This window comes from Lynx rufus, unplaced genomic scaffold (genome assembly GCF_022079265.1).
Source record: "Lynx rufus isolate CCGP_SWC_20201006 ecotype Redwood Valley unplaced genomic scaffold, mLynRuf1.p SCAF_16, whole genome shotgun sequence".
In the NCBI taxonomy this organism is placed as follows: domain Eukaryota; kingdom Metazoa; phylum Chordata; class Mammalia; order Carnivora; family Felidae; genus Lynx; species Lynx rufus.
The window spans coordinates 7,084,318-7,108,556 of NW_025814830.1; the positions used below are offsets into that span (position 1 = coordinate 7,084,318).

Here is a 24,239-nt window from a genome sequence, read left to right on the forward strand (position 1 = left end):
CCGCCTTTACTTCCACCCGGCTGGGAGCCAGGTCTTCCTCAGTTGTGGCCAGCAATGAGTCTGGGTATGAGTGGTCTGGGAGGGAGAGGGGAAAGGGATGCCTCAGTCATCCGCTCTTCCCACTTCGGGGAAATGGGCTAGGTGTGTGTTTGGGGGGTGATGGAGGAGTTATTTGGCCGTACCATGGGCTGGAGAGGAGAGGGAGAGCCTACTCTGGGGCGTGGGGTACAGAAGCGAAATTAAAAAAAAAAAAAAAAAAAGAGGAACAGGAGAGAGGGTCCGGCTAGAGTTTGGCAGCCGGATCCCCGCCCGCATCTCCCAGTGGGTCTCCCGGGTCTGAGACGCGCTGCCTGCAACCCCCAAGTCTACCGCCAGGGGCCGCAGAAACTCTGTCCTTGCAACTGACTCTCTGGGGTCGAACCCCTCGTTGAGGAGAGAAGGGGAAGGGGAGGGACCAGGCATCACCTTTTAGCTGGGGAAGTCTTAAGAAACAGAAAGGGAACTTTAGTCCCAGGGATAAAATATTGATATTCGTCAGAGAGTATCGGGGATCAATTCTAGAACGTTGGTGTCACCAGGAATTAGTTGGTGTCGTTTAAAAAAAATACTGATATCACTCATAGATATTTAGCATCTTAGTCATAGAATCTTAAAACCAGAGCTGAGAGGCTCCTGACTCGGAGCATCTTAGAAAATAAGAGAGTAAGGGACTTCCCTGAGGTCACATCTCCAGGGCGGGCAGAGGAGTGTGGGGGCAAAGGACTGAGAGCGTTGGGGATTTCCTTCCCCCTCGTAACCCTCTTCCTGGCCCATCTCTGAGCGTCCCGGCCGCAGGTTGAGGGAGAGGAAGGGGGAGTGGCTGGCCTCGCCTTAACTCGGGAAGGGGGGAGAGGGGTGGGGGTGGGGGGCGGACCCCTCCGGCCCTGGAGCTCCGGAGTGGTCTCCGCAGCCAGCGCTAACCCTTCCTTCCAGATGACAATCTGTCGGGCACGAGCGGCATGGAGGTGGACGACCGCGTGTCGGCGCTGGAGCAGCGGCTGCAGCTGCAGGAAGACGAGCTGGCGGTCCTAAAGGCGGCGCTGGCTGACGCGCTGCGCCGCCTGAGGGCGTGCGAAGAGCAGGGCGCTGCGCTGCGCGCGAGGGGCACCCCCAAGGGCCGGGCGCCTCCACGCTTAGGCACCACGGCCTCAGGTATCTTTGCTAGACTGGAGGGATGAGATGGGGAGACGTCGGGACCCGGACCTCGCACTCACTACTTCTGTCCCGGAACCCCGTCCTCCAGTGTGTCAGCTCTTGAAAGGCCTTCCCACCAGGACCCCCCTCAATGGCGCGGGACCCCCGAGGCGCGTGGGCGGCTATGCCACCTCTCCATCCTCCCCCAAGAAGGAGGCGACCTCTGGGCGCAGGTAAGGCACGGAAGCCTGGATCTCTAGCCTCCTCCAAGACCATATGGGAGACAGAGGCTGTTTATATGGCGAGGGATGGGCTCGTGGGCCCGAACTCCAGCAATGGCAAGTGCGAGGAGGTTCTCGCCCTCCTCTTACACTGGCCTGCTAACCTCACAGGCTCCGCCCTAACAACGTGCTCTTTCTTCGTAGTGCCCGCCGCTACTTGTCACCAGAGCGCCTGGCTTCGGTGCGCCGCGAGGACCCCCGCAGCCGCACCACATCTTCTAGCAGCAATTGCAGCGCCAAAAAGGAAGGGTAGGTGTCTGGGGTGGGGGTCCTGTCACAGAGGGTGAGGCCAGGACACCAGTTTGGTTTGGAAGAGGGGATGCGGAAATTCGGGTGATGCCCCAGGCCACGAGGTGGTACCGCAGGGCGAGGTCATCTAGTTCAGAATGCGGGGACAGTGCCGAGGCTTGGAGGGACCAGTCTTAAGAGAGCGCGGGCTTAGAGGAAGGCCCGCAAGGGCTCTGCCAGCATTGGGGGGTGTGGCCAAGCCTTAAGGGGCTGGACTAGAACTTCGGGGAAGTGAATGGTTAGGGTCTTTTGGGTGGAGCCAGAGTGGAAATTGAGGGAGGAGCCAGGCTTGTGGGCGTGGCCATTAAGTAAAAGAGTCCCTGTTGGGTCTCAGGGGTGGGGCCAGGGCAGAAGCTTCAAGGGAGTTTCTGCAGGGAATAGGGGAATTGGGGGGGGGCATGATTGGAATTGGAGGGCATGACCAGAGTGTTAGCCTGGGTAGAATCAGAACCTGGGGTGGGGGTCACTGGGCTCGATACCGGCTGGTGGCTTGTCAGAGACGGGGCGGGGCGACAGGGGGCGTGGTCAAATACCAGGAGGCGGGGCCAACCTGGAGGCCTTGAACAGACTCAACTCAGGGACTGGATTTCTGTAAAGTGGTCGTAGTCAGAATGCCTGGCGGGACCCGAGGCGCGGAGAGGGCCGGGGAGGGGCAGTCAATTATCAGGAGAGGTGTCAACTCTGGGGACGGATCGGAAGGGGGAGGTGGGTGTGGTCAGAATGTGGGGCGTGGTCAATTCTCTGGAGGCTGGACCACCCTGAAGCCCAGGGCAGAGTAAAAACCTAACGATAGAGTCTAGATGCAGTGGGCTTGGGGGCTAAACTAAGGCAGGAACTGGGTCAAAAACCACACATTTCAACCCCACTCAAATAATAGCAAACCCGTCCATGACGCTATGTACTAGGCACTACTCCAGGCACTTGACATGAATTAACCAATATAATCCTCGCAATCACCCCGCGAGGTGGGTACTCTTATTACCCCCATTTTTAAAAGGAGGAAACCGAGGCAGAGGTCGGGCAATTTGTCCACACTGCTTAGCAAGTGGCAGGGCTGGGGTTTGAACTCAGGCAGACACGCCCCCTAGTCCTGTTCTCAAACAACACTCTCCCCCACCCCCACCCCCACCCCCAAAAGAGCCTGGTATCAGGACCCCACGGCCCGGGATCTGAGACCCAGAATGACCGGCCGGCTCCCGGGGTCGGCCGCGGAGGGCGGGGCAGGGCGCGGCGGCGCGGGCGCCTCCCAGGGCCGGAAGCGGCGGAGCCCGTCCCGGCTCCACCCCCGGCTCCGAAGCTCCGCCAGCCGCCGCCATGAGTAGCTTTGGAGCTGGGTGAGACCCTCTTGCAGACCCCCTCCTCCCTGCACTCCCGGGGCCTGGATCCGGGGCTCCCCCCACCCTCGCCAGGGACCCGGGTCCGCGACTATCACCCCTTTCCGCCGGCGAAGGGAATGTGGAGACACGCCCCTTCCCTTAAACCTTCTCGGCTTCCCTTGCTGCTTGAAGTTTGGGGCACCGTGGGACTGGGGGTGGGGAGCTCTGGGAGAGCCGTGCTGAGTAGGTGGGAGGGGTCCCTGGTGACTCCCGTCTTCCAGGATCGCGTCCCTGCCACTTCGTGCTGTGTGATCTTTGGCGATCACTGCCTCTCTGGGCCTGTGTCTTAGGCTCTGCAAGATCAACCGAGCAAAGCACACGGCCTGCAGAGAGGCAGCGCTCCGCCTCTTACTCGGCCCCCATTATTCATCAGAGACCTCCGGGCAGCGGTGGGGTAGGGGAGTGGTTTCTCCCCTTTTCAGACCCGTCTGCTAATTAGGGCGCTTTTTCTTCCCCTTTCCTGACAGCAAAACCAAAGAAGTTATCTTCAGCATGGGTGAGTGGGGAGAGGGGGAGGAGCTTGGTTGGGGATTGCTGGAGGTCAGGAGACGTGGCTATTTGAGCCTTTGCCTCTCTGGCCTCAGTTTCCCCATGCGTTAAAAAAATTTTTTTTTATATCTTTATTTTTGAGAGAGAGAGCACAAGCGGGGGATAGGCAGAGAGAGAAGGAGACATAGAATCTGAAGCAGGCAACAGGCTCTGAGCTGTCAGCACAGCGCCTGCCTCTGGGTTCGAACTCGTGAACCAGGAGATCATGACCTGAGCTGAAGTCCGACGCTTAACGGACTGAGCCACCCTGGTGCCCCTCCATGCATTTTTGGTGTTGTTGTTGAGTGAAGCCTGAAGGGGAGAGGGAATTGGGGTGTGGGCTGGTGGCGGCGCCTGACCTCTGGGGGTGTCCTGGCAGAGGAGGGCTCCGTGAAAATGTTCCTGAGGGGGCGCCCTGTGCCAATGCTGATTCCCACCGAGCTGGCGCCCACCTACAGCCTCGACGCGCGCTCTGAGCTGCCTTCCAGCCGGCTCAAGCTGGACTGGGTGTATCCTTTTGCTGTAATCCCTTCCTCCCTGCCCCTCATCCCCCAGTCTGGAAGAGACCAACACCCTTCTGGTAGGGGACTTCAGCGGGAGAGAGGGTCTTTGCACTGAATCACACTCGCAGGCCCCTGTGGCCTGAGGGGTCAGGATGACCCTGGGGTCAGGACGGTGCCGAGGAAAGCAGGTTAGTTGAAATGACCTTTTTACGATGCACTAAAGTAGCAGATGTTTGCTGCGTGCCTTCCATATGTCAGATTCTCCTCTACAGTCCCGCCCTGGTCACTTGGGGCTCACCTTCTAAAGGAGAAGAGAGAGATGATAACAGAAGCCTGTGATTAAATAAACACGGTGATTCCAGCTAAGTAATAAATGCTGGGAACACAGGAACCTAAAGTCATGTGGGAATAGTCACTGTGTTTCTCTGAGGAGGGGGCATTTGAGCTGTGAGTTGAACAGTTGGGAGCCAGCATAGGAAGAGCTAGGAGGAGAATGTTCCAGACAGAGGGCATGGCAGGTATGAGGGCTCTGTGGCCGGAGCGACCTAGGTGTATCTGAGAAACAGAAGAAGTTGGAAATGGTTAAGGGCCCCGTCTTTGGAGCCTGGCAGACCTGGATTGAAACTCCAGCCCAGCTGGGCTGTGTGATCCTGGACAAATCACCTCTCCTCTCTGTGCCTCAGCCGCGTCCTCTGAAGAATGGGTTTCAGGATTTCAGATTCATAGTGCCGGGAAAGGAGGTATAAAGGTGCTGAGCTCATGACGTGTGCCCCATAAACAGGAACTGATCAAAGAATAACTGCTCATTATTGAGGACTTAGATGCCAGGCGCCATTCTAAATGGTTTTATGTGTAAATACGGTGAATGATAACTATCCTCCTCTTTTGTAGCATTGAGAGTGTATTTGTACAACCCGTGGCCTCCTAGAGCCCTCTGACGCCTGCAGCTTGGCAATTGCTGCCTTCACTGTCTGGATGACAAAGCTGAGTCCAAAGGAAAGGACTGAGCCTTGTCCTCGGGAGTCAGACCAGTTCTGGGGCAAGAACTCTTGCCTCCGTGGCCCACGCTTTTTCCAGATCAGCAGCCTAGGGACCCAGGCCCCGTCCTCTTCTTTCGGCCTTGATTTCCGCTCTAGTGGAGGCAGGGATATTGGAGCCCAGAGTCTTTTCGAGAGAGCCGGAAACATCTATGAGAATCAAAGCACACTAAGCTGTTGTGCCAGGCTGGGTCCGCTGAGACTGCAAAACTCAGTGTGGGCCTCGGATGCCCCATCTCTGAAATGACGGCAGGGCGGGACCATTTCTGTGGGGTCGAGACCCATATGGCAGCATTCATTCAGATATTTTCTGAACATCTGGGGCCACGAGCTGGGCACCCAGGGGTCATCATGACAGCCTGCCTTCCTAGGGCCCCTAGTCGAGTGTGGGGACAGACTCTTTGATAGTGATAATCCACAGTGAGCAGGGCTGGGATGGGGGAACCCAGAAGGGCAACTGCCCCAGCCCTGGGGGTCACGGAGGGCTTCCCAGAGGAGGAGTTATAGGAGTGAATGAAACAGCCCAGTCTTGGCCACCTGGGAGCACACAGCCTCATTGGGAAATAGCGACAGTTAACAAATTAACCAGGCAATTATTAAGTGACATGAGGCCGGAGGAGGAGGTGAGCATGAGGGCCGCTCCGAGGAGGTGACCAGGTAGAATGTACTAGGCAGAGGGAAAGGCTAGTGCCAAGGCCTGGACTAAAGATCTTGGCATTTTGAGGAACTCCAAGATCAGAGAGCACAGGAGGGCAGAAGCCCTACTGGGGCCAGGAAGGGGCCAGGCAGGCCAGCGGGAGGAGCCACAGAAAGTTCTGAATGGGGGGGGGGGGTGTCAGCCATTCCTTCATCAGATACTGAATTCCTATGTCTGTTCAGTCCCAGGCACTGGACTCCAGGGATAGAGCAGTGAACAAAATGGACAAAGATCCCTGCCCTCCCGGAGGAGATACTCTAGTTGGAGAGACAGTTAGGCCGTGTTATACCAAGTTAAACCGTGTGGGATTCTGATGAGTGTGTGACAGAAATATGAGCGGGGGGGGGGGGGCAGTGAGAGTGCATGAGTTTGCAGTTTTAAGTAGAATGGGCAGGGAAGGCCTCTCTGAGATGCTGACAGTTGAGCAGGGACCTGAAGGAGGCAAGGGAGCCATGGAGAGTTGAGGGGGAGGAGTACTCAGGTGAGGGGGAACAGCAGGTGCAAAGGCCCTGAGGTGAGGACAGAGAGCAGGAGGCCAGTGGGAGTGGAGCCTGACTGAGGACTGAGGAATCCGGCCCAGGTCAGGCTAGACCTCGTGCCCGGGCTTTCATAAGGATTTTGACTTTTGCTCTGAGATGGAACTCATGGGGAGGTTCTGAGCAGATGTGAGCTAACTTAGTGTTAACAGGACCCTTCTGGAGGGAAGGGGGGGGGTTGTATTACCGTTCTGTGACTGCTGTAACAAATCGCCACAAACTCTGTGGCTTAAAACAGAACGATTTTCTCTCCCAGCCCAAAGTCAAGGTTCCAGCAGGCCCACCGCCCTCCCTCCAGAGGCTCTGGCAGAGAATTTGATCTATGTCTCCTAGCATTTGATGGCTGCTGGCTGTCCTTGGGGTTCTTTGGCTTATAGCCACACCACATCACTCCAATCAACCTCTGATTTTCATGTGGGTCCTACCTACACCCCTGTGACCTTCGGTGTCTTTTCCTCTCTGTCTCTTATAAGGGTACTCGACATTGGGTTTAGGCCCCACCCAGATAATCCAGCATAATCTCATGTTTCGATCCTTAATTACATCTGCAAAGACTCCCTTTTCCAAGGAAGGTTATAGTCACAGGTTCTTGGGGTTAATATTTAAAAAACTTTTTTTTTTTTAACATTTATTTTTGAGAGAGCGAGACGGAGCACGAGCGGGGGAGGGGCAGAGAGAGGTGGGGGACACAGAATCCAAAGCAGGCTCCAGGCTCTGAACCGTCAGCCCAGAGCCCGATGCGGGGCTCGAACTCACAGACCGGGAGATCATGACCTGAGCCAAAGTCGGATACTTAACCAACTGAGCCACCCGGGTGCCCCACGGGGGTTAATATTTTGGTGGATATATTAAGGGGGGGGGGGGTACCATCAACCGCCCCTCTCCCCCCCCCCCCCCCCGACGGGGTCTGAGTGGAATCAGGAAAACCTCACTGCAGGTGTTGAGCTGGCACGTGCGATGCAAAACAGGCTCCTTAACCGGCCCCCGGGCATCTCCAGCTATGGCTACCGAGGCCGAGACTGCCGGGCCAACCTTTACCTGCTGCCCACGGGGGAGATAGTGTACTTTGTGGCCTCCGTGGCCGTGCTGTACAGTGTGGAGGAGCATAGGCAGCGCCACTACCTGGGCCACAATGATGACATCAAATGGTGAGGCCTGGGAGGGGCCACTCTTGGAGGCGGAGGGTGGGGGGGGGAGGGGGGGCAGGTAGGTGGCTGTGGCCAGGCCTTTGCTTGGCCTACTGGCTGAATTCAGGAAAAAAATGTGGACTGATCATCAGTATTTTAAAGGTCGGTGAATTCACTTACATGCCTGGATTTTTCACTTCTTTTCGGAGACTCCTAGCTGGCGCCCCAGATGATCCTAACAGGGTGGGAGCCAGGCAGCGACAGCCCCTTTTGATGGCTGTGCTCCCCTGGCCACCACTTGGGTACAGTCCTGAGCCATATGGGCATTTGAGTTAAGAGGCCCCAGGACGGAGTCTTGCTTCCGGGGCTGGGTACCTGGAGAGTAGCCCCTTATTGTTACAGAAGGACTAAATCGATGTTTATTGGCTAAATAACTCACTCAACCAACCTGTGGGATGAATAGCCAGGCATTGTGACTTCAGCCTGTTAAGGGAGGAGGAGTCCTGGGCCCCCCTTTGAGCCCCATCCCTCCCACTGAGCCCTGTCCATCTGTCTCCTTTCTCAGCCTGGCTGTCCACCCTGATATGGTCACCATTGCCACTGGACAGGTGGCAGGCACCTCTAAGGAGGGGAAGGTAACAGATTGGAGGAGGAGGGACCAGAGACTGGGGTGGGGTGATGGTGGGGGCAGACAGCCAGGCCCCCCAGGTAACAGGCCTCTTTCTTCCTTGCAGCCACTACCCCCCCACGTGCGCATTTGGGACTCAGTCTCCCTCTCCACCTTACACGTGCTGGGCCTGGGGATGTTTGACAGAGCTGTGTGCTGTGTGGGCTTTTCCAAATCTGTAAGTCCTGTGCGGGGACCCTTCGCCTGTCCCCTCCTCCAAAGTCAGGAGTACCTCCTCCAAAGTCAGGGGTGCGCGCGCGCGCGCGCGCGCACGCGCGCGCACACACACACACACACACACGCGCGCGCGCCCCGCTTTGGGATGGGGGAGGGGGCATGCCTTAATTGTGACGGCACAGGTATAGGCCACGCCCCCTGCAGAATTGCCCGCCCTGCAGGCCAACCTTTGGTGACCTTACAGGGCTGCTCCCTTAGCCCTTATGAAGGGGACCCACGTGTCCTGATTGCCCCCAAACTCCTCGGTGACTGGTCATGCTGGTTGCGTTATTATTGGCACCGACTTTCCTTTGCGAAAGGTCCTTGTAAGGCCTTGTGGTTCCCTGGTCCAGCCTAGATGGGTGTCGGCAGGATGGGTGGTGGCAGGTCTGGGCGAGATAAGCCCAGAAATGGAGAGTAAGCCTTCAGGAATTTGCAGAGCAATTTCTATTTCCTGCAACATCCTAGTCTGTGATGGGTGGGCTTTTTTTTTTTTTATCCTATTTCACATTTTTATCAAAATGTATTTTACCAAAGTATTGATCAGCAATGGATTGAGGAATAAAAACCAAGAAGCACGGGACTAGAGCCTCACAGGTTTTCTGAGGCCTAAGGAGATCTTTGAGGGCATTGTGGGGAGTGGTGGAGAAAAGCTACTTTGTTGACTCTGTGTGTGTGTGTGTGTACGGGGAGGAGGGAATCCTGCAAAATCAAAATTAACCTGTTTCACCAAAGGTGTGAACACCCAACATTTTAGTAATTCGGTTGTTTCATTTTGTGTGCATAAAAGTCATTTCATTTTGTGTGCATAAAGTCATTTTCATATAAAAATGCAGATTAGATGGTTTCAGGATTCCTGCAGAGAAACAGTAACTGAGGGTAAATGAGATGAATTTCTTAGGGAGGAGTCATTTCAAAAGGAAAGTTCTAGAAGCCCTTTAAGATGTGTACATGGCTGCTGGACGGGGAGTGTATTTGCATGTGTTTCATCTAATGTGGGCCAGGAGCTTTGAAAATCTTAAAACAGACCTGAGTGGGAAGTTCCTGTGTGGGCAGAGTGTTGAAGGGGTGGATCCTGACCCCCCTTCTCCACTCCCCCTCCTCTCTCCTCCTTCTAGAATGGAGGCAACCTGCTCTGTGCAGTGGACGAATCGAACGATCACATGCTCTCCGTGTGGGACTGGGCCAAGGAGGCCAAGGTGGTGGATGGCAAGGTGGGGTGACCGTTCTCACCCCGCCTCCTTGGGGTGCCTCTGTGGAACTGGCTGGATCTCTGTGGTTAGGAGTCTGGAATCAGACACACTCACATTCAAGGCCAAGCTTTGCCATTTGGTCGCTGTGTGACTTCAGGCAAGCGGCTTGCCCTCTCTGAGCCTCGGTTGCTCGTCTGTAAAGTGGGGATAATGGTAGCATCTTCCTAGTAGGGCCTTGGCTTTGATGTTGGGATGTGGGGTGGCTAGACCAGGCACAACAAAAAGGTCGATGCAAGGCAGCTACTGACTGTAGCCTTGTGACATCCAGGACATTGACTTGCATCTCTGGGTGGTGGCTTGACTTCTAGGGAAGAATCTGAGGCATGGTAGAGGGGAGAGCTACTTGCCCAAGGTCATGTGCCTATTTTGGAGACCTACGTTCCGGATTGGGGCCCACAGTTTGTGGACAGAGACTTAGTAGTTGGGAGGCTGGGCTCTGGAGTCAGACCTATGTGAATTAATTCTGGACTTGACTCTTACCTGGCTGTGTGGCCTAAGGCAAGTGACTTCCCCTCTTTGCGCCTCACTTCACCTGTAACGGGGAGCGCTAATGAGCCGTACCTCACGGAGCGCTTTGAGGAGTACAGCAGTTAATGGATAAAGTACTCAGCACAGCACTTGATGCAGAGTTGAGGCTCTCCAAGATCTGCTGTCATGTTGATAAAGGTGGCAGTAACGCTTTGCTGGCCGGCCCTGCCTTCAGTATTTTAGCTTGCCTGTATAGTAAAGACACAGGCAAGTAGGTTGTGCAGTGCACAACTCATGCAGCTGTATAGGGCGGTCCTACACAGGGTGGCCCTAGTGGCTTTGAGGTCCTCATTCTGAATCTCCCCCACTCTCCAAAGTGCTCCAACGAGGCCGTGCTGGTGGCCACCTTCCACCCCACAGACCCCACCGTGCTCATCACCTGCGGAAAATCCCACATCTACTTCTGGAGTCTGGAGGGGGGCAGCCTGAGCAAACGGCAGGGCCTCTTTGAGGTGAGTGCCCCGGGGTGCGGGGACAGGCTGGCCCTGAAGGAGACAGGTAGGGACACCCGGGCAGACAACAAAACAGAGCGTCCCAGAGGGTCCCAGATTATGAGGATGCCGAATTTCTGCTGGGGCCTCAGTTTCCTTATCCCATACCATGAGGATCATCCTCAACTGTCTAAAGTTGTGAGGATTCAGCGGATGAAGACCATAGTAGCTCCTAGCAGATAGTAAATACTCAATAGGCAGTACTGTGCTTGGCCATAATGTGGAAAAACACGGAGGTCAGAGGCCAACTGGCTGAAAGAGATGCGCATCGAGGCAAACAGACACTGAGCGGGAAGCAGAGGGTCTGGGAGAGAAGGTGCAGGGGCCCCTCTGCCAGGGCTCGCCTGCCGTGGGTGAGAACTGGAGCTTCCACCCCAAAAAGGGAGGCCCGGAGGACACCAGGCATAGGTGAAGATGAGACAGAGATACTGAGGGGAGGGTGGGGAGATGCAGAGAGAGCGACATAGAGATAGAGGATGGGCAAGGAAAGGGGAGGAGAGACGGTGCAGGGGGAGAGTGGGGGAGAGTGGCGACAGAAAGGGGGAGACCCAGGGACAGAGAGGGGGGACCCAGGGACAGAGACAGGGGAGACCCGGGGATGGAGAGAGGGGGAATCCAGGGACAGAGACAGGGGAGAGCCAGGGACAGAGAGAGGGGGGACCCAGGGGCAGAGAAAGGACAGAGAAGAAAAGTGAAGAGAGGAGGCAGGAAGTGCTTCCAGGGGTAAGCAAGGGAGACAATGTGGTCAGAAGCTCTAGGCTACATGAGCAGTGCACGGAGGCGGGTTGGAGATGGGGGTGCCCCACAATGGGCCTCATACCCGACATCATGGCGGGGATCCCCTGACCACGGTCTTGGATGGTGGGTGGGCTCTGGGAGGCTCTCTGCTTCAGCAACCTTCTGACACCTTCCCTTTCTCTCCCACCTTAGAAACACGAGAAACCGAAGTATGTGCTGTGTGTGACCTTTTTGGAGGGTGGCGATGTGGTCACCGGGGACTCGGGGGGGAACCTCTATGTCTGGGGCAAAGGTCAGTTTCACTCCACCTGTTTGGTACCCAAGCCAGCCCTCCCGAACCCCCTTTGGTCAAGCCTTCCTCTGACCGAGCTTGTATGGAATGTATGATAAAACAGGCTAAATCCTTACTTGTCTAATTCCTATATCCCCCTCAAGGCTCGGCTCCAGTATCCCCATCTCCATGAAATCTTGACTTATTCCCCACCCTTGTCCTCTGCAAATCCTGTGGTGGGGATCAAGTTTGAATTATAAGTGAATTGAATGGTTAACCCACTTGTGTGTGGATGGGTGGGTGGGTGGGTGGATGGAGAGGTGGTTTGTCCCAGAGCAATCAATGAATAAGGCAATGAATGAATGAAGGGGCTGTCCTACTCAGTAAGTGGAAGAATGAGTGAATGTACTGGCCTCCTTAATGGTGAATGATTGGGTGAGTGAACAACTGAATGAATGAATGGTTGTCCCCATGACGGATGCTGGGGTTAATAAATGAAGAGGTCTTTTCCCAGGAAGTGGATCTATAAAGCAATGACTGAATGAATGAGTGAATGAACGAATGAATGGTTACCGCAGCCAATGGATTAATATATTACGAAGAATGGAGTGTTCCAGGAAGTAGATTGATTGCTGAGTGAGTAAAAGAGTTGATTGTTCTAGCCAAATGGATGGATGAAGAAATGAATAAATGGTTGTCCCAACCAACGGATTAATGTATTGTCCCAGCAAACGCTAATGGGGTGAATACAAGCTTGCTCTAGCCTTTGGGTGAATGATGAATCAAGCAAAGAATGGGTTGTCCCAGCAGATGGATGGCATGAACAAATCAGTGAGTCGTTTTGGCCTGGGAACGTTTGCTTTCACGTACATTATGCTCCTAAGTCAAGGGTGCACTGAATATTACTCCCATTTCACAGATGAGAAGCCCCAGGCTCATGGGGCACCTGGCTGGCTCAGAGCTTCCCTTGAAATTACACAGCTGAGAATAAGCTCTGAATAACTGACAGTGTGTCTTTTCCAGCAGACTGTGAGCTCTCTGAGGGCAGAGACTGGGTCTGATTCGTTTCCATATCCCCAGACCCATCACTGGGTCCATCCCATAGGGCTGTGGTGGGGTGGTTGGAAAGACAAGTGGACAGAATGATAAGTGGACGTGTGGCACCACATCTGAGTTGAGGACTGTTCCTTTGAGTCCCTGCCCCAGCCTCCTTCCTGGTCCTTGGCCTTTATTTATCTTGCCTCCTCAAATTCCAGAACCCAGTGTAAATCTGACCCTTTTCTCCCCTTGCCAAGCTCTACCATTGTTCCCTGGTTCCCTCAGGACAAGGCCCAGGTTCCTCACTGAGGCCTCTAAGACCTTGTGTGGTCTGGCCCTGCCTTCCCTTGCCCCTTGCATGTTACATGAAGTCAAACCAGATTTTCTATAGTTCTCTAAATAACTCATGCTCTTGCTCTCTTCCCTTTACACACATTGTCCCCTCTGCATGCAGCCCTTTTCCACCCTCTGTTGGCCTAGCTGACTTCTACTCATCCTTCAGATCCTTGTTCAGCTGTCTCCTCCTCCAGGAAACCCTCCCTGACCTACCAGGCTGGGTATCTTCTATGGGATCCCACGGGCTCCTGGCTTTCCCTGTCCTAGCCCCAACCACCTTGGGTTGTCATTGACTGGTAATAGGTCTGTTTCTGAAATTGGACTGTGAACCCTGTGACGGCAAGATCTGAGGTTGTCTTGGTCACCACTGTGTTCCCAGTATCATCCGGCATGAAGCTGGGCCCAGAATAAATGCTGGTTACACAGTTGTTGATTGGATGGGTTAACGGATGAATGAATGGATGATTAGATTGACAGGGTGAATGGGTAGATGGATTGGAAAATGGGTGGATGTTTGGGTAGAAGGATGGATTGACTGGTGAATGAGTAGTTGAATGAAAGAGGTGAACAGATGGATGAGAGGTGGATGAATGGGTGGGTGGATCAGTACACAGATAGGTGGATGGATGGATGGATTGGATGGGTGGGTGGGCAAGTGGATAGATGGATGGATGATGGATAGATGGATCGATTGGATGGGTGGGTAAGTGGGTGGATGGATGGATGGATGGATGGATGATGGATGGATCGATTGGATGGGTAGGTAAGTGGGTGGGTGGGTGGATGGATGGATAGATGGATGGATAAATAGATGAATGGATGTTTGGATGGAAGGATGGATGGATAGATGGATCAATGGATGGTTGGGTAGATTGATGGGTGGGTACATGATCAGATAGGTGGATGGATGGATGGATGGATGGATGGATGGATGGATGGATGAATGGATGGGAGGATGGAGGGAGGGATGGATGGATGGATGGATGGATGGATGGATGGATGGATAGATGGATGTTTGGATGGAAGGATGGATGGATGGATGGATCAATGGATGGTTGGGTAGATTGATGGGTGGGTACATGATCAGATAGGGGGATGGATGGACGGATGATGGATGGATGGATCGATTGGATGGGTGGGTAAGTGGGTGGATGGATGGATTGGACTGGATGGGTGGATGGATGGATGAGGGGGTGAGTGGGTGGGTGAGTAGATAGGTAGATAGATGGGCGAACAGACCAGTAGGTAGATGAGTGGATGAATGAATGGGTGAGTGGGTGGATGGATCAAAAGTGACTGGGTAGATGTTAGTCAGATGGTTTAATGGATGGATGATAAGGTATTTGAATAGATGGGCAGTGGGCAGGTGGGTGGAAGGGTGGATAGAAAGGTAAGTGAGTGGTTGAATGTAGGACTGAGAGTTGGAGGTGTTTCAGGGGTCAGTACAGGGACAGCTCCCCCCATGCTTATCCCTGCTCCCTGGCCACCCCTCTTTGCCCCCACAGGTGGGAACCGCATCACACAGGCGGTGCTGGGTGCCCACGATGGCGGTGTGTTTGGGCTCTGCGCCCTGCGGGACGGGACGCTGGTGTCCGGAGGGGGCCGTGATCGACGGGTGGTCCTTTGGGGTTCCGACTACAGCAAGCTGCAGGAGGTAGAGGTGAGGAGGGGGACAGCCTCGTGTGAAGGTGAGGGGACCTCCTCCCATCCCCCCCACCCCAGCTCCTAATGGACCCTCCTCTCCCCAGCTTGTTTTCCCTCACCCCTTCTCTGCCTGTGCCCTACACTCATATGCCCCCAACCTCACCCTCAGGTCCCAGAGGACTTCGGTCCGGTGCGCACTGTGGCTGAGGGTCGGGGAGACACGCTGTACGTGGGGACCACCCGCAACTGCATCCTGCAGGGCTCTGTCCACACAGGCTTCTCATTGCTCGTCCAGGTGAGCGATTCTCCTGCACCTGCCCTCCTCCTCATTTCTCTCCTCTTCTCTTCCCACTTCCTTCCATTTCTCCTCACCTCCCCACCCCATCCCTTGGCCTGACAAACTCCACTCACCTTCCCTTTTACCTGCTCCCACCCCGTAAACCCACCCCTGTCCCAGGACCCCTGCCCCAGAACCCCCCTGCTCCAGCAGCCAACGAGTTACCCGCTGGCACAGCAGAGGGTCCCCAGGACCCCGCCGCAGCCGGGCCACCCCCTGTGCTGCTGATCAGGGGTGGTGTCCATTTCTGTTGGTAAGTGTCCTGGCAGGTTGTCACCTGGGCCACATGCACCTTGGGCCACACACCTCCTGAGATCTGGGAAGGCCCTTCGGAGTGGGCCTGTTTTTCTTCTTGCAGCTCACATGTTCGCGCCTTCATCCTGGCGTGCCAAAACCCTATCCACACCCAGTTAACACTCCAGCGCCACCCCACCCCCCCCCCCCACCGCCCCGCCGAGGGGCTGTATAGTAGGATGGTCAGGAACAGGAATTCTGGAGCGGGACTGCCTGGGATCGAGATCGCAGCCCTGTTACTGGTTAGCTGTGTGATGTGAGGCAAGTGAATGACAGTCTCTGTGCCTCTATGAAACGGTGCAGCAGCAGAACCCATCTTCGTGGGGGTTTGTAGTCCATGCTGCTGCATTTAGATCTCCCTCTGGCTCTGGTCTCCGTGGAACATGAAGGAAAACCAGGATCAGAGGGATTTCCCAGAAGGGACCTTAGAGACCCCCCCAAAATAGCATCAACATTACACATCGTTGATTATATTATGAATAGGTCAATATATGTTAGAGCTTTATTACCATGCATCGTTATGCTAACGTCAACAATTATATTATCAGTGTTCGTTGTTATTTAACAGCGTATTATTAGCACACGTTATTAATAATGATAATAATAACAGCCACTTCCATTTTGCGAGCGCTTTGTACTAGCCTCAACACCTTCCATCCATGATTCAAGCGAGCACAACGATGTCCCCATTTTACAGAAGGTTAAACTGAGGATCCGGGGAGAGGGCACCTGTCCAGTCCGTAAGGGAGAGCTGAGGTCAGATTCACCAGGCTGGGTGCCCTCCATGGGAGCCCACAGCCTTCCGGACACCACCCGATTCAAGCCGGTCAAGGCTCCAGCTCCCACCCAGCATGTCTCTTGCCCTGCGTTGTGCAAACTGGACAGCAGAGGCCTGGAGAGAAGGGGAGCATTCACCTCGAGCCACACACCGGGGCGAGGGTCTGCTCAAGTCCCGGCCTCCTTCAGACGTACTGGAGAAAGGGCCTTCCCCGGGTCACCTGTGGCCCCAGTGTGTCGCCGGGACCGGCCTGGCACTTCTTTCTGGGACCAGGCTCGGTGGGGAAAGGGCCCGGGTTGGCGGGCTCCATGCTGCCGTCTCCCCTTCCCGCCAGGGTCACGTGGAAGAACTGTGGGGTCTGGCCACGCACCCCAGCCGGGCACAGTTTGTGACGTGCGGGCAGGATAAGCTGGTGCATCTGTGGAGTGCGGAGTCCCACCGGCCCCTGTGGAGTAGGATCATCGAGGTAAGGGGACTGGGGTGGGGGGGGGGGGGGGCTCGGCACCCTTTTCTGACACAAGCGCCTGTCTCCGTATGTCAGGGCTCAGGGCACCAAACCAATCTGCCAGGGGAGCCGCTGCCCCTGCCATTGTCAGGAGGGCGGGGTCAGGAGAATGCCATTGTCACAGCTGCGGGAAGCTGTGGTCGCTGCAAGGGCTGTCTCTAGAGCCGCATTGGTCAATACGGGTGGGTCGGGTCGTCACACTTCAGTTAACTTTAAAATGTAAATAGAATGAAGCATTCAGGGGCGCCTGGGTGGCTTAGTCGTTTGAGCATCCGACTCTTGGTGTCGGCCTCAGGTTACGATCTCACGGGTTCAAGGGTTTGAGCCCTGAGTCGGGCTCCAGGTTCGAGGGTTTGAGCCCTGAGTCGGGCTCCGCATGGAGCCTGCTCAGGATTCTCTCTCTCTCCCTCTCTCTCTGCCCCTCCCCTGCTCATCCTCTCTCTCTCTCTCTCTCTCTCAAACTAAATAAACAAACTTAAAAAAAAAATTCAATTCCCCGGTTGCACTAGCTACGTTTCAAGCGTGTATCTAGTGGCCACCATGTTGGGAAGTACAGATAATGACCGTCTCCAGCATCGCAGAAGCTTCTGTTAGACGGTCTTGCTCTAGAGCAACCCAGTGCTGGCTACATTTGCACTGTATACTTGATACTCCGTGTACTTGCCTTTTTTTTTTTTTTTAAGTTTATTTATTTCTTTTGAGACAGAGAGAGAGGAGGGGAGGGAGGGGCAGAGGGAGAGGGAGGGAAAGAATCCCTCGAACCCACGAATTGTGAGATCGTGACCTGAGCTGAAATCAACACTCAGATGCTCAACCGACTGAGCCACCCAGGTGCCCGTGTGCCCTTTCCTCTTAAGGCCAGCGACGGCTCACGATCATAGCCAATGCCATTGCTTTCCCAGCCCCCATGATGAGCGGAAATAGAAGAGCAGGCCCTCTGCTTTCTGTCTTCCAGAGCCAACAAAAGCGCAACGGATTGTTAGACCCAAATCCCAGTGGGACCCTAGCTGCAAGGGATTCTGGGCAGTGTAGTTTTTAAGCTCCCCTACCTGTGCAGTATGGGACACTAGAATGTCACTCCATCGTATCCCCCACACCACGCTTTGAGACTTCGCTCAAGGAATCTAGGGTTACCTCTGATTCTGGGACACTTGATGGCCTTTGAACTTTGAGTCAGGGATGGTATGTTCTGGAAATTGTGAGGGCCACGTATAATAATCCTCATTATGACGTCAAACCGCCTAGGAGACACAGAACTCTTAACCCCACCCACAGAGAATCTGATTCAGGAGGTCTGCGTTTGGGACCGGAAACCTGCAGTTTCTAACGCGCTCCCGTAGATTTTTCTGATTCCGGCAGTCTGTTGACCGCGCCCAGAGAAACTGGTGTAGCATTTTACCCCCTTCGTCCTTTCAACTTCTCGCAACCTCCACAAGGCCGTGGGGATGACAGATCCCCACTTGGAAACAGGCTTGATAAGGTAAAAATCATCACGGTGCGATTTTAATCCAAACCAACCGTTGTCGAGTGCTGCCTGTAAGCCATTTTACTTACCAGCTTGCTGGTAAGTCTTGTTTTTACGTCTTGTTTTACGTCTTGTTTTTAGAAGAATCCCGGGGAGCACACGTTGATGTTCTCCATTGGCCAGATGAGGCAGCCGAGGCTCAGACAGGGAAGGTTATTTGGTGTCACGTAACTAGGAAGTGTCAGAGCCGGTTTGAACCCGAGTCTGATTCCAAGATGCTCTATTGCCTGCGCACCAACCAAACGTCCCCAACGTTCGAGAAGTGGTGATACCCCTTGCCAGGTGTTTAATAAAGATGTGGGGGAACAGACACTTGGACGTGCCTGGTAATGAGTTGATAGAATCTTATGGAAAACAAATTGGCATTATCATTCCAAAGCCTTCAAAATATGGCTATCCTTTGTCCCAAAAAATCTCACTTCTAGAAAATTACCTAAGTCACAGATGAATAAAGCTGTGAGAATTTAGACCAGGAGTATAAATGGATCTAGAGTCCACAGTGAGAGCAGGACTGTTTTGTGTTTGAGCTGACACAGGAAAGGAGGATGGTTTGGGGGGCGTCTGAGTGGCTCAGTTGGTTAAGCAACCGACTCTTGATTTCGGCTCAGGTCACAATCTCACAGTTTCGTGAGTTCGAGCCCCACACCGGGTTCTGCGCTGACCCTGCAGAACCTGGTTAGGGTTCTCTCTCTCTCTCTCTCTCTCTGTTCCTCCCCTGCTCGCTCTCTCTGTCTCTCAAAAACAAAAAACAAACAAACAAAAAAACACTTAAAAATATTTTAAAAAGGGGTGCCTGGGTGGCTCAGTCGGTTAAGTGTCTGACCTCAGCTCAGGTCATGATCTCACGGTCCGTGAGTTCGAGCCCCGCGTCGGGCTCTGTGCTGACAGCTCCAAGCCTGGAGCCTGCTTCAGATTCTGCGTCTGCCTCTCCACCACTCACATTCTGTCTCTCAAAAATGAATAAATGTGTTTTAAAAGAAAAATTTTAATATTAAAAAAAAAAACCCAGGGGCACCTGGGTGGCTCAGTCGGTTAGGCGTCCGACTTCGGCTCAGGTCATGGTCTCACGGTCCGTGAGTTCGAGCCCCGCGTCGGGCTCTGTGCTGACAGCTCAGAGCCTGGAGCCTGTTTCGGATTCTGTGTCTCCCTCTCTCTCTCTCTCTGACCCTCCCCCGTTCATGCTCTGTCTCTCTCTATCTCAAAAAGAAATAAATGTTAAAAAAAAAAAAATTAAAAAAAAAAAAAAAGACCCAGAAGAACACGGTTTAAAAACAAAAACTGGAGGATGGTTTTGGGGTGTCTGTGGCTGCGGTAGGGGAATAGCCAGATAGGCCGGAGACCCCAGTTCTCAGCCCTGCCTCCTCTCTCTCCCCTCAGGACCCTGCCCGCTCTGCTGGTTTCCACCCCAGTGGCTCTGTCCTGGCCGTGGGCACAGTGACTGGCAGGTAAAGCTGAGCTGGGCATTTGCAGAGGGTTTCTCTGCTCCCTCCCCTCCCAGAACTGTCCCTTGACAAAACCTCCCTTCCCCTGTGTCCCCAGAGCCCACAGAGTCTGCAATTAACAGCGTGCTCACCAGACTGCTTCTCAGTATTCGTCTGGAGTCAGCCTCTCTCCCAAATCTTTTCTGGGGTCCCAAGCTCAGGCCCCTCAGATTCCCGACCCCGACCCCCCCCCTTCAGCCCCCTGCTGCACCAGATCAGCTCACACCCCCTCCCCAATCGTGCCTTCTCCCTAAAGATGGCTGCTGCTGGACACGGAGACCCACGACCTGGTGGCTATCCACACAGATGGCAATGAGCAGATCTCAGTGGTCAGCTTCTCTCCAGGTAAGCGGCCCGGTGCTGGATCTTGGAGCAGCCAGGCCTGGGAACTGAGGCTCAGTTACTAGCAGGGGGAAGGAGTAGAACCTATGTGGCAAGGCCTAGGGGCCGGTCTAGGACTGTAGCGGGGATGGAGCTTGGGACAGCTGAGGAGTCTGGCATAGCGGGGGCGGGGGCTGAAGCTGAGAGAGAAGGGGGTAGAGCCTGGGTGCCTCCTCATAGCCCCCCCCTCCCCCTCCCCCAGACGGGGCGTACCTGACCGTGGGCTCCCACGACAACTTGGTGTACGTGTACACGGTGGACCAGGGCGGCCGCAAGGTCAGCCGACTGGGCAAGTGCTCGGTGAGTGGGCAGTGGCCCCCAGCCCGCGCCGCCACCCCTACCAGGGGCCGCAGAATTAACCAATTTTCTACTTCAAGGGAGCACAGCTTCAACACTCTACTGACTGCCCTGATCACAACCAGGAGTCTTATAGCCCCGCCCACACATTACCCCACCCCCCACCCCCACCCCCGTGTTATAAGCCCCTCTGTGTCTAGCTCTGCCCACGTTCTAAACTCCCCCTGTGTTCTAAGCCCTTTCTGTCTAGCCCCGCCCATCGCAGTCTGGCCCCGCCCATGGTAGTCTGGCCCCGCCCCCACGCTCCAAAGGCTGTGTATCCTTCCTTTAGCCCCCTTGTGTTCTCCCCCTACCTGTGTATTTTGCCTTCCGCTTTTCCTGGTCTAATCCTACCCGCTTGAGCTCTAACTCCACCCCTTCCCTCCCCCTCCGCAGGGCCATTCCAGTTTTATCACCCACCTGGATTGGGCCCAGGACAGCAGCTGCTTCGTCACCAACTCCGGGGACTACGAGATCCTGTACTGTGAGTTCTCTGAAAGCCGAAGGCGGCCCTCCTCCAGCCTCCCTATTTACGTGTGCGATTTACATAGACTTCCCTGACTTCTAGGAAGGGAGGAGGGGCTTTCAAGTCTCCGTCCTCTGGCTCCTGTGTTCAGGGGCTGTTCTGATTGGCCTCCTGGCTTCCCATTGCCTCCCCTTCCTGGTGGGATGGGTGGGGTACAGGTCTCTAAGCAGATGCCCCTGCTCAGGCTTGGGGTGTCACCACCCAGGATCTAGTCCCCTCAGCCAAGTCTGGAGAGGTGGAATAAACCCTAGGACCTTAGCCTCCTGTCTCAGACCTCAGTGCCCATTGACTATAAAATGGATGGGTTAAGTCAGTAATTGTTTCTTTCTTTCTTTTCTTTTCTTTTTTTTTAAGTTTATTGGAAGTGGGGGCGCGGGGAGAGAGAGAGAGAATCCCAAGCAGGCTCCCACTGTCAGCCCAGAGCCTGACGTGTGGCTTGAACTCACAAACCGAGAGATCATGACCTGAGCTGAAATCAAGAGTCAGACGCTCAACCGACTGAGCCACCCAGGCGACCCAGTTCTTTCTGCTCTGAACCCCTCCCCCTGTTTTCTGCCCCAGGGGACCCGGCTACCTGTAAGCAGATCACTAGCGTCGATGCTGTGAGGAATGTGGAATGGGCCACTGCTACTTGCGTCCTGGGATTTGGGGTGTTTGGTAAGTTCTGGGATGGGGGAGGTCCCACTGAGAACAGGGGTTCCAAGCAACATCCTTCTCTGGTGGTCTTCATAGTCTCTTGTTGGTCATCCCCAGGGCGGGAGACCGGTGTAGACTGGGCTGGCATCTGGTCCCCAGCCTGGGAGGGAGTCAAGGAGGGCTTCCTGGAGGAGGGGATATCGAAGCTGGACCTGGAGGATGAGGAAGCAGTGAAGAAGGAAAGCAGTCCCTAGGATAGGAAATCGTACCCTGTACGAAAAGCCTGGAGGTGGCATAGAACTTGGCATTTGGAGAAATCCAAGAAGGCAGGATGGCTAAATCGCTGTGGAGTTCAAGGGGAGCATTAGGGAGGACAAGGCTGGAGCAGCGTAGCAGACCAGGTCAGGCAGAGTTCAGAGGTCGTGCCAGGAAGCCCAGGCCTTCTCCAAGGCCACCAGGGAGCCACAGAAGGGTTTGGAGCGGTGGGGGGCCAGGGTCAGATACACATTTACAAAAGATGATTCCAGTTCTCCTCCCTGGCTGCCGACAAGCCATGCTGGCTGGGAGAAAGGCAGGGAGCCCGGGGCTGGGGCCTGCTCACCTCAGGGGTCCCTGGCCCAGGCTGACCGCTCACCACCACCCACCCCTCATCTCGCCCACAGGGATCTGGTCTGAGGGAGCCGACGGTACCGACATCAACGCCGTGGCCCGCTCCCATGACGGGAAGCTGCTGGCTTCCGCTGATGACTTTGGCAAAGTGCACCTGTTTAGTTACCCCTGCTGTCAGCCCCGAGTGAGTCCCCCGGGGGGGCTGGCAGGGTGGGGATGACAACACTGCGGGCAAGACTGAGGCGGCACTCTCCAGGCCTCAGCTTTCCCATCTGTACGAGGAGGGCAGTGGCTTGAGCCCAAGGGTCATTCTTAACCTAAAAGTCGGTAAATTTCAGAGTCCAGAGTGCCAACGCTCTGCTCTGAGTGTCTGCGATTCCGGGAGCTTTGGTTGTTTGATCCTTATTAATGCAAGAAATATTCCTTGAGCACCTACTATGTGCCTGGCACAGGGGATACAGCCAGGAACGAGACAGATCGCCTTCTTTCACTTCTCTCTTTCCCTGTCACAGGCCCTCAGCCACAAATATGGCGGACACAGCAGCCACGTGACAAATGTGGCCTTCTTGTGCGATGACAGCGTGGCCCTGACCACAGGGGGCAAGGACACCAGTGTGCTGCAGTGGCGGGTGGTCTGAACTGGGGACGAGAGTCCTGGGCACATGGGGCCAGGATAGGGTCAGGTGACGGGGCAGGAATTCTATTTTCGGGAGATGTCTATTGCCGAGTAGAGTAATATATAACCAGAGTATGTCTATAGCAGAGGGGGTTATGGGGGTGGGAGGGTAGACTGACAGAAGTCTCTATTTATCGGGGAGGGGGGAGAGGGGTCACATTGCTTTGGGGGAGCCATTAAGGTGTTTGGTTTGGAGTGTTTTTTTAAGTTTATTCTTTTATATCATCCAGAAATAAAGACACATGCACTGAAGTGGAGTGCGAGGGTCTGTGTGTGTGTGTGTGTGTGTGTCCCCAGATTCAGTGTCTTTAAGCATGTGTATGGGGCAGGGCGTGTGTGTGTCTATCACAGTGTGATGGGGGACCATTACCTAGGTCTTTATGGGTCTTTGAGGTTGACAGAAACCAAGCTGGCTCTAACGTGGACCAAAAGAGAGCTCAGTTGGCCCACATTGCCAAATAGGGAAGGGCAGATGTGCCTCCGGGCTCTAGGGCCATTGAAGCAAAGATTTGAGGGCAATCAGGATACTCCTTCCATACCTTCCCTGACCTTTTGCAAGTCAGCATTTTTCTCTGGAACCTGCATCCTCCACCCCACGAACACAAGGCACCCAGCAGCTTCAAAGCTCATCGTCTACCAGCCTTGGGCCTCCAATCCAAAAAAAAAAAAAAAAAAAAAAAAAAAAAAAAATCCCAGGGAAAAGTTGTGATTGGCTCATCTGCAGATCAATCAACTTGGCCTGCTGGTTGGTCTGCTCTGATTGGCTCCACTTGGGTGAAGATCAGCCTGGGACCAAACCAATCCCTGTGGCCAGGGAGGTGGGATAGTGTGAGAAGTGGAAACCTCCACCCGAACCACAGGTTGAAGCAGGGCAAGGAAACCTTTTAGGCAAGTGGGCAGATGACAGTGTAAATGTCTGGGAGGTGGGGTGTGAGGACTCCGGGTTGCCAGAGCCAGCAACCCAGCTCTATCCAGCATAAATGATAAAAAGAAGCTGCCAGGTCATGAAAACTAGGTGGGCCAGGAGGGGCCCAGCTAGATTCACTGGACTCAGATATCGGCGTCAGGGTTCTCTTTGGGGACTTCTCACCTTTTTTTTTTTTAATTTTTTTTTTTTTTACTGTTTATTCGTTTTTGAAAGACAGAGACAGCACAAGCAGGGGTGGGGCGGAGAGAGGTGAAGCAGGGTCCAGGCTCTGAGCTGTCAGCGCAGAGCCGACGCGGGGCTCGAACTCACGGAGCGTCCGATCATTACCTGAGCCGAAGTCAGACGCTCAACCGACGGAGCCACCCAGGCGCCCCTGGGGACTTCTCATCTTAGTGTCTGTAACCTTGAGCAAATTTGTGACTTTTCATCGATACTGAACATACATACTGAGAAGTACACTCATCAACAATGTATAGTCTGCTGAATTCACAGGCTGTTC

General features: G+C 54.5%; 1 protein-coding gene across 1 annotated transcript; it reads left to right on the top strand.

Moving 5' to 3' along the window:
* The first annotated feature begins 2,999 nt into the window (after window positions 1-2,999).
* Window positions 3,000-23,064, top strand: EML2 (EMAP like 2). The gene is made up of 19 exons (XM_047077822.1): window positions 3,000-3,076; window positions 3,586-3,614; window positions 4,026-4,155; window positions 7,418-7,567; window positions 8,112-8,181; window positions 8,281-8,391; window positions 9,548-9,643; window positions 10,528-10,662; window positions 11,632-11,731; window positions 14,590-14,744; window positions 14,898-15,023; window positions 16,472-16,603; window positions 19,545-19,612; window positions 19,905-19,993; window positions 20,232-20,329; window positions 20,762-20,849; window positions 21,453-21,548; window positions 22,190-22,320; window positions 22,649-23,064. Exons 1-19 carry the CDS (start codon window positions 3,057-3,059, stop codon window positions 22,772-22,774), a joined length of 1,950 nt encoding a protein of 649 aa, XP_046933778.1. The 5' UTR covers window positions 3,000-3,056; the 3' UTR covers window positions 22,775-23,064.
* Window positions 23,065-24,239: the final 1,175 nt, after the last annotated feature.

Bases quoted from the DNA above. Each gene is read 5' to 3' on its own strand.
- EML2 (XM_047077822.1), top strand. From the start codon at position 3,057: ATGAGTAGCTTTGGAGCTGG. The intron at 15,024-16,471 runs GTGAGCGATTCT...CCTTCCCGCCAG, and splicing joins GCTTCTCATTGCTCGTCCAG to GGTCACGTGGAAGAACTGTG. The intron at 16,604-19,544 runs GTAAGGGGACTG...CTCTCCCCTCAG, and splicing joins TGTGGAGTAGGATCATCGAG to GACCCTGCCCGCTCTGCTGG.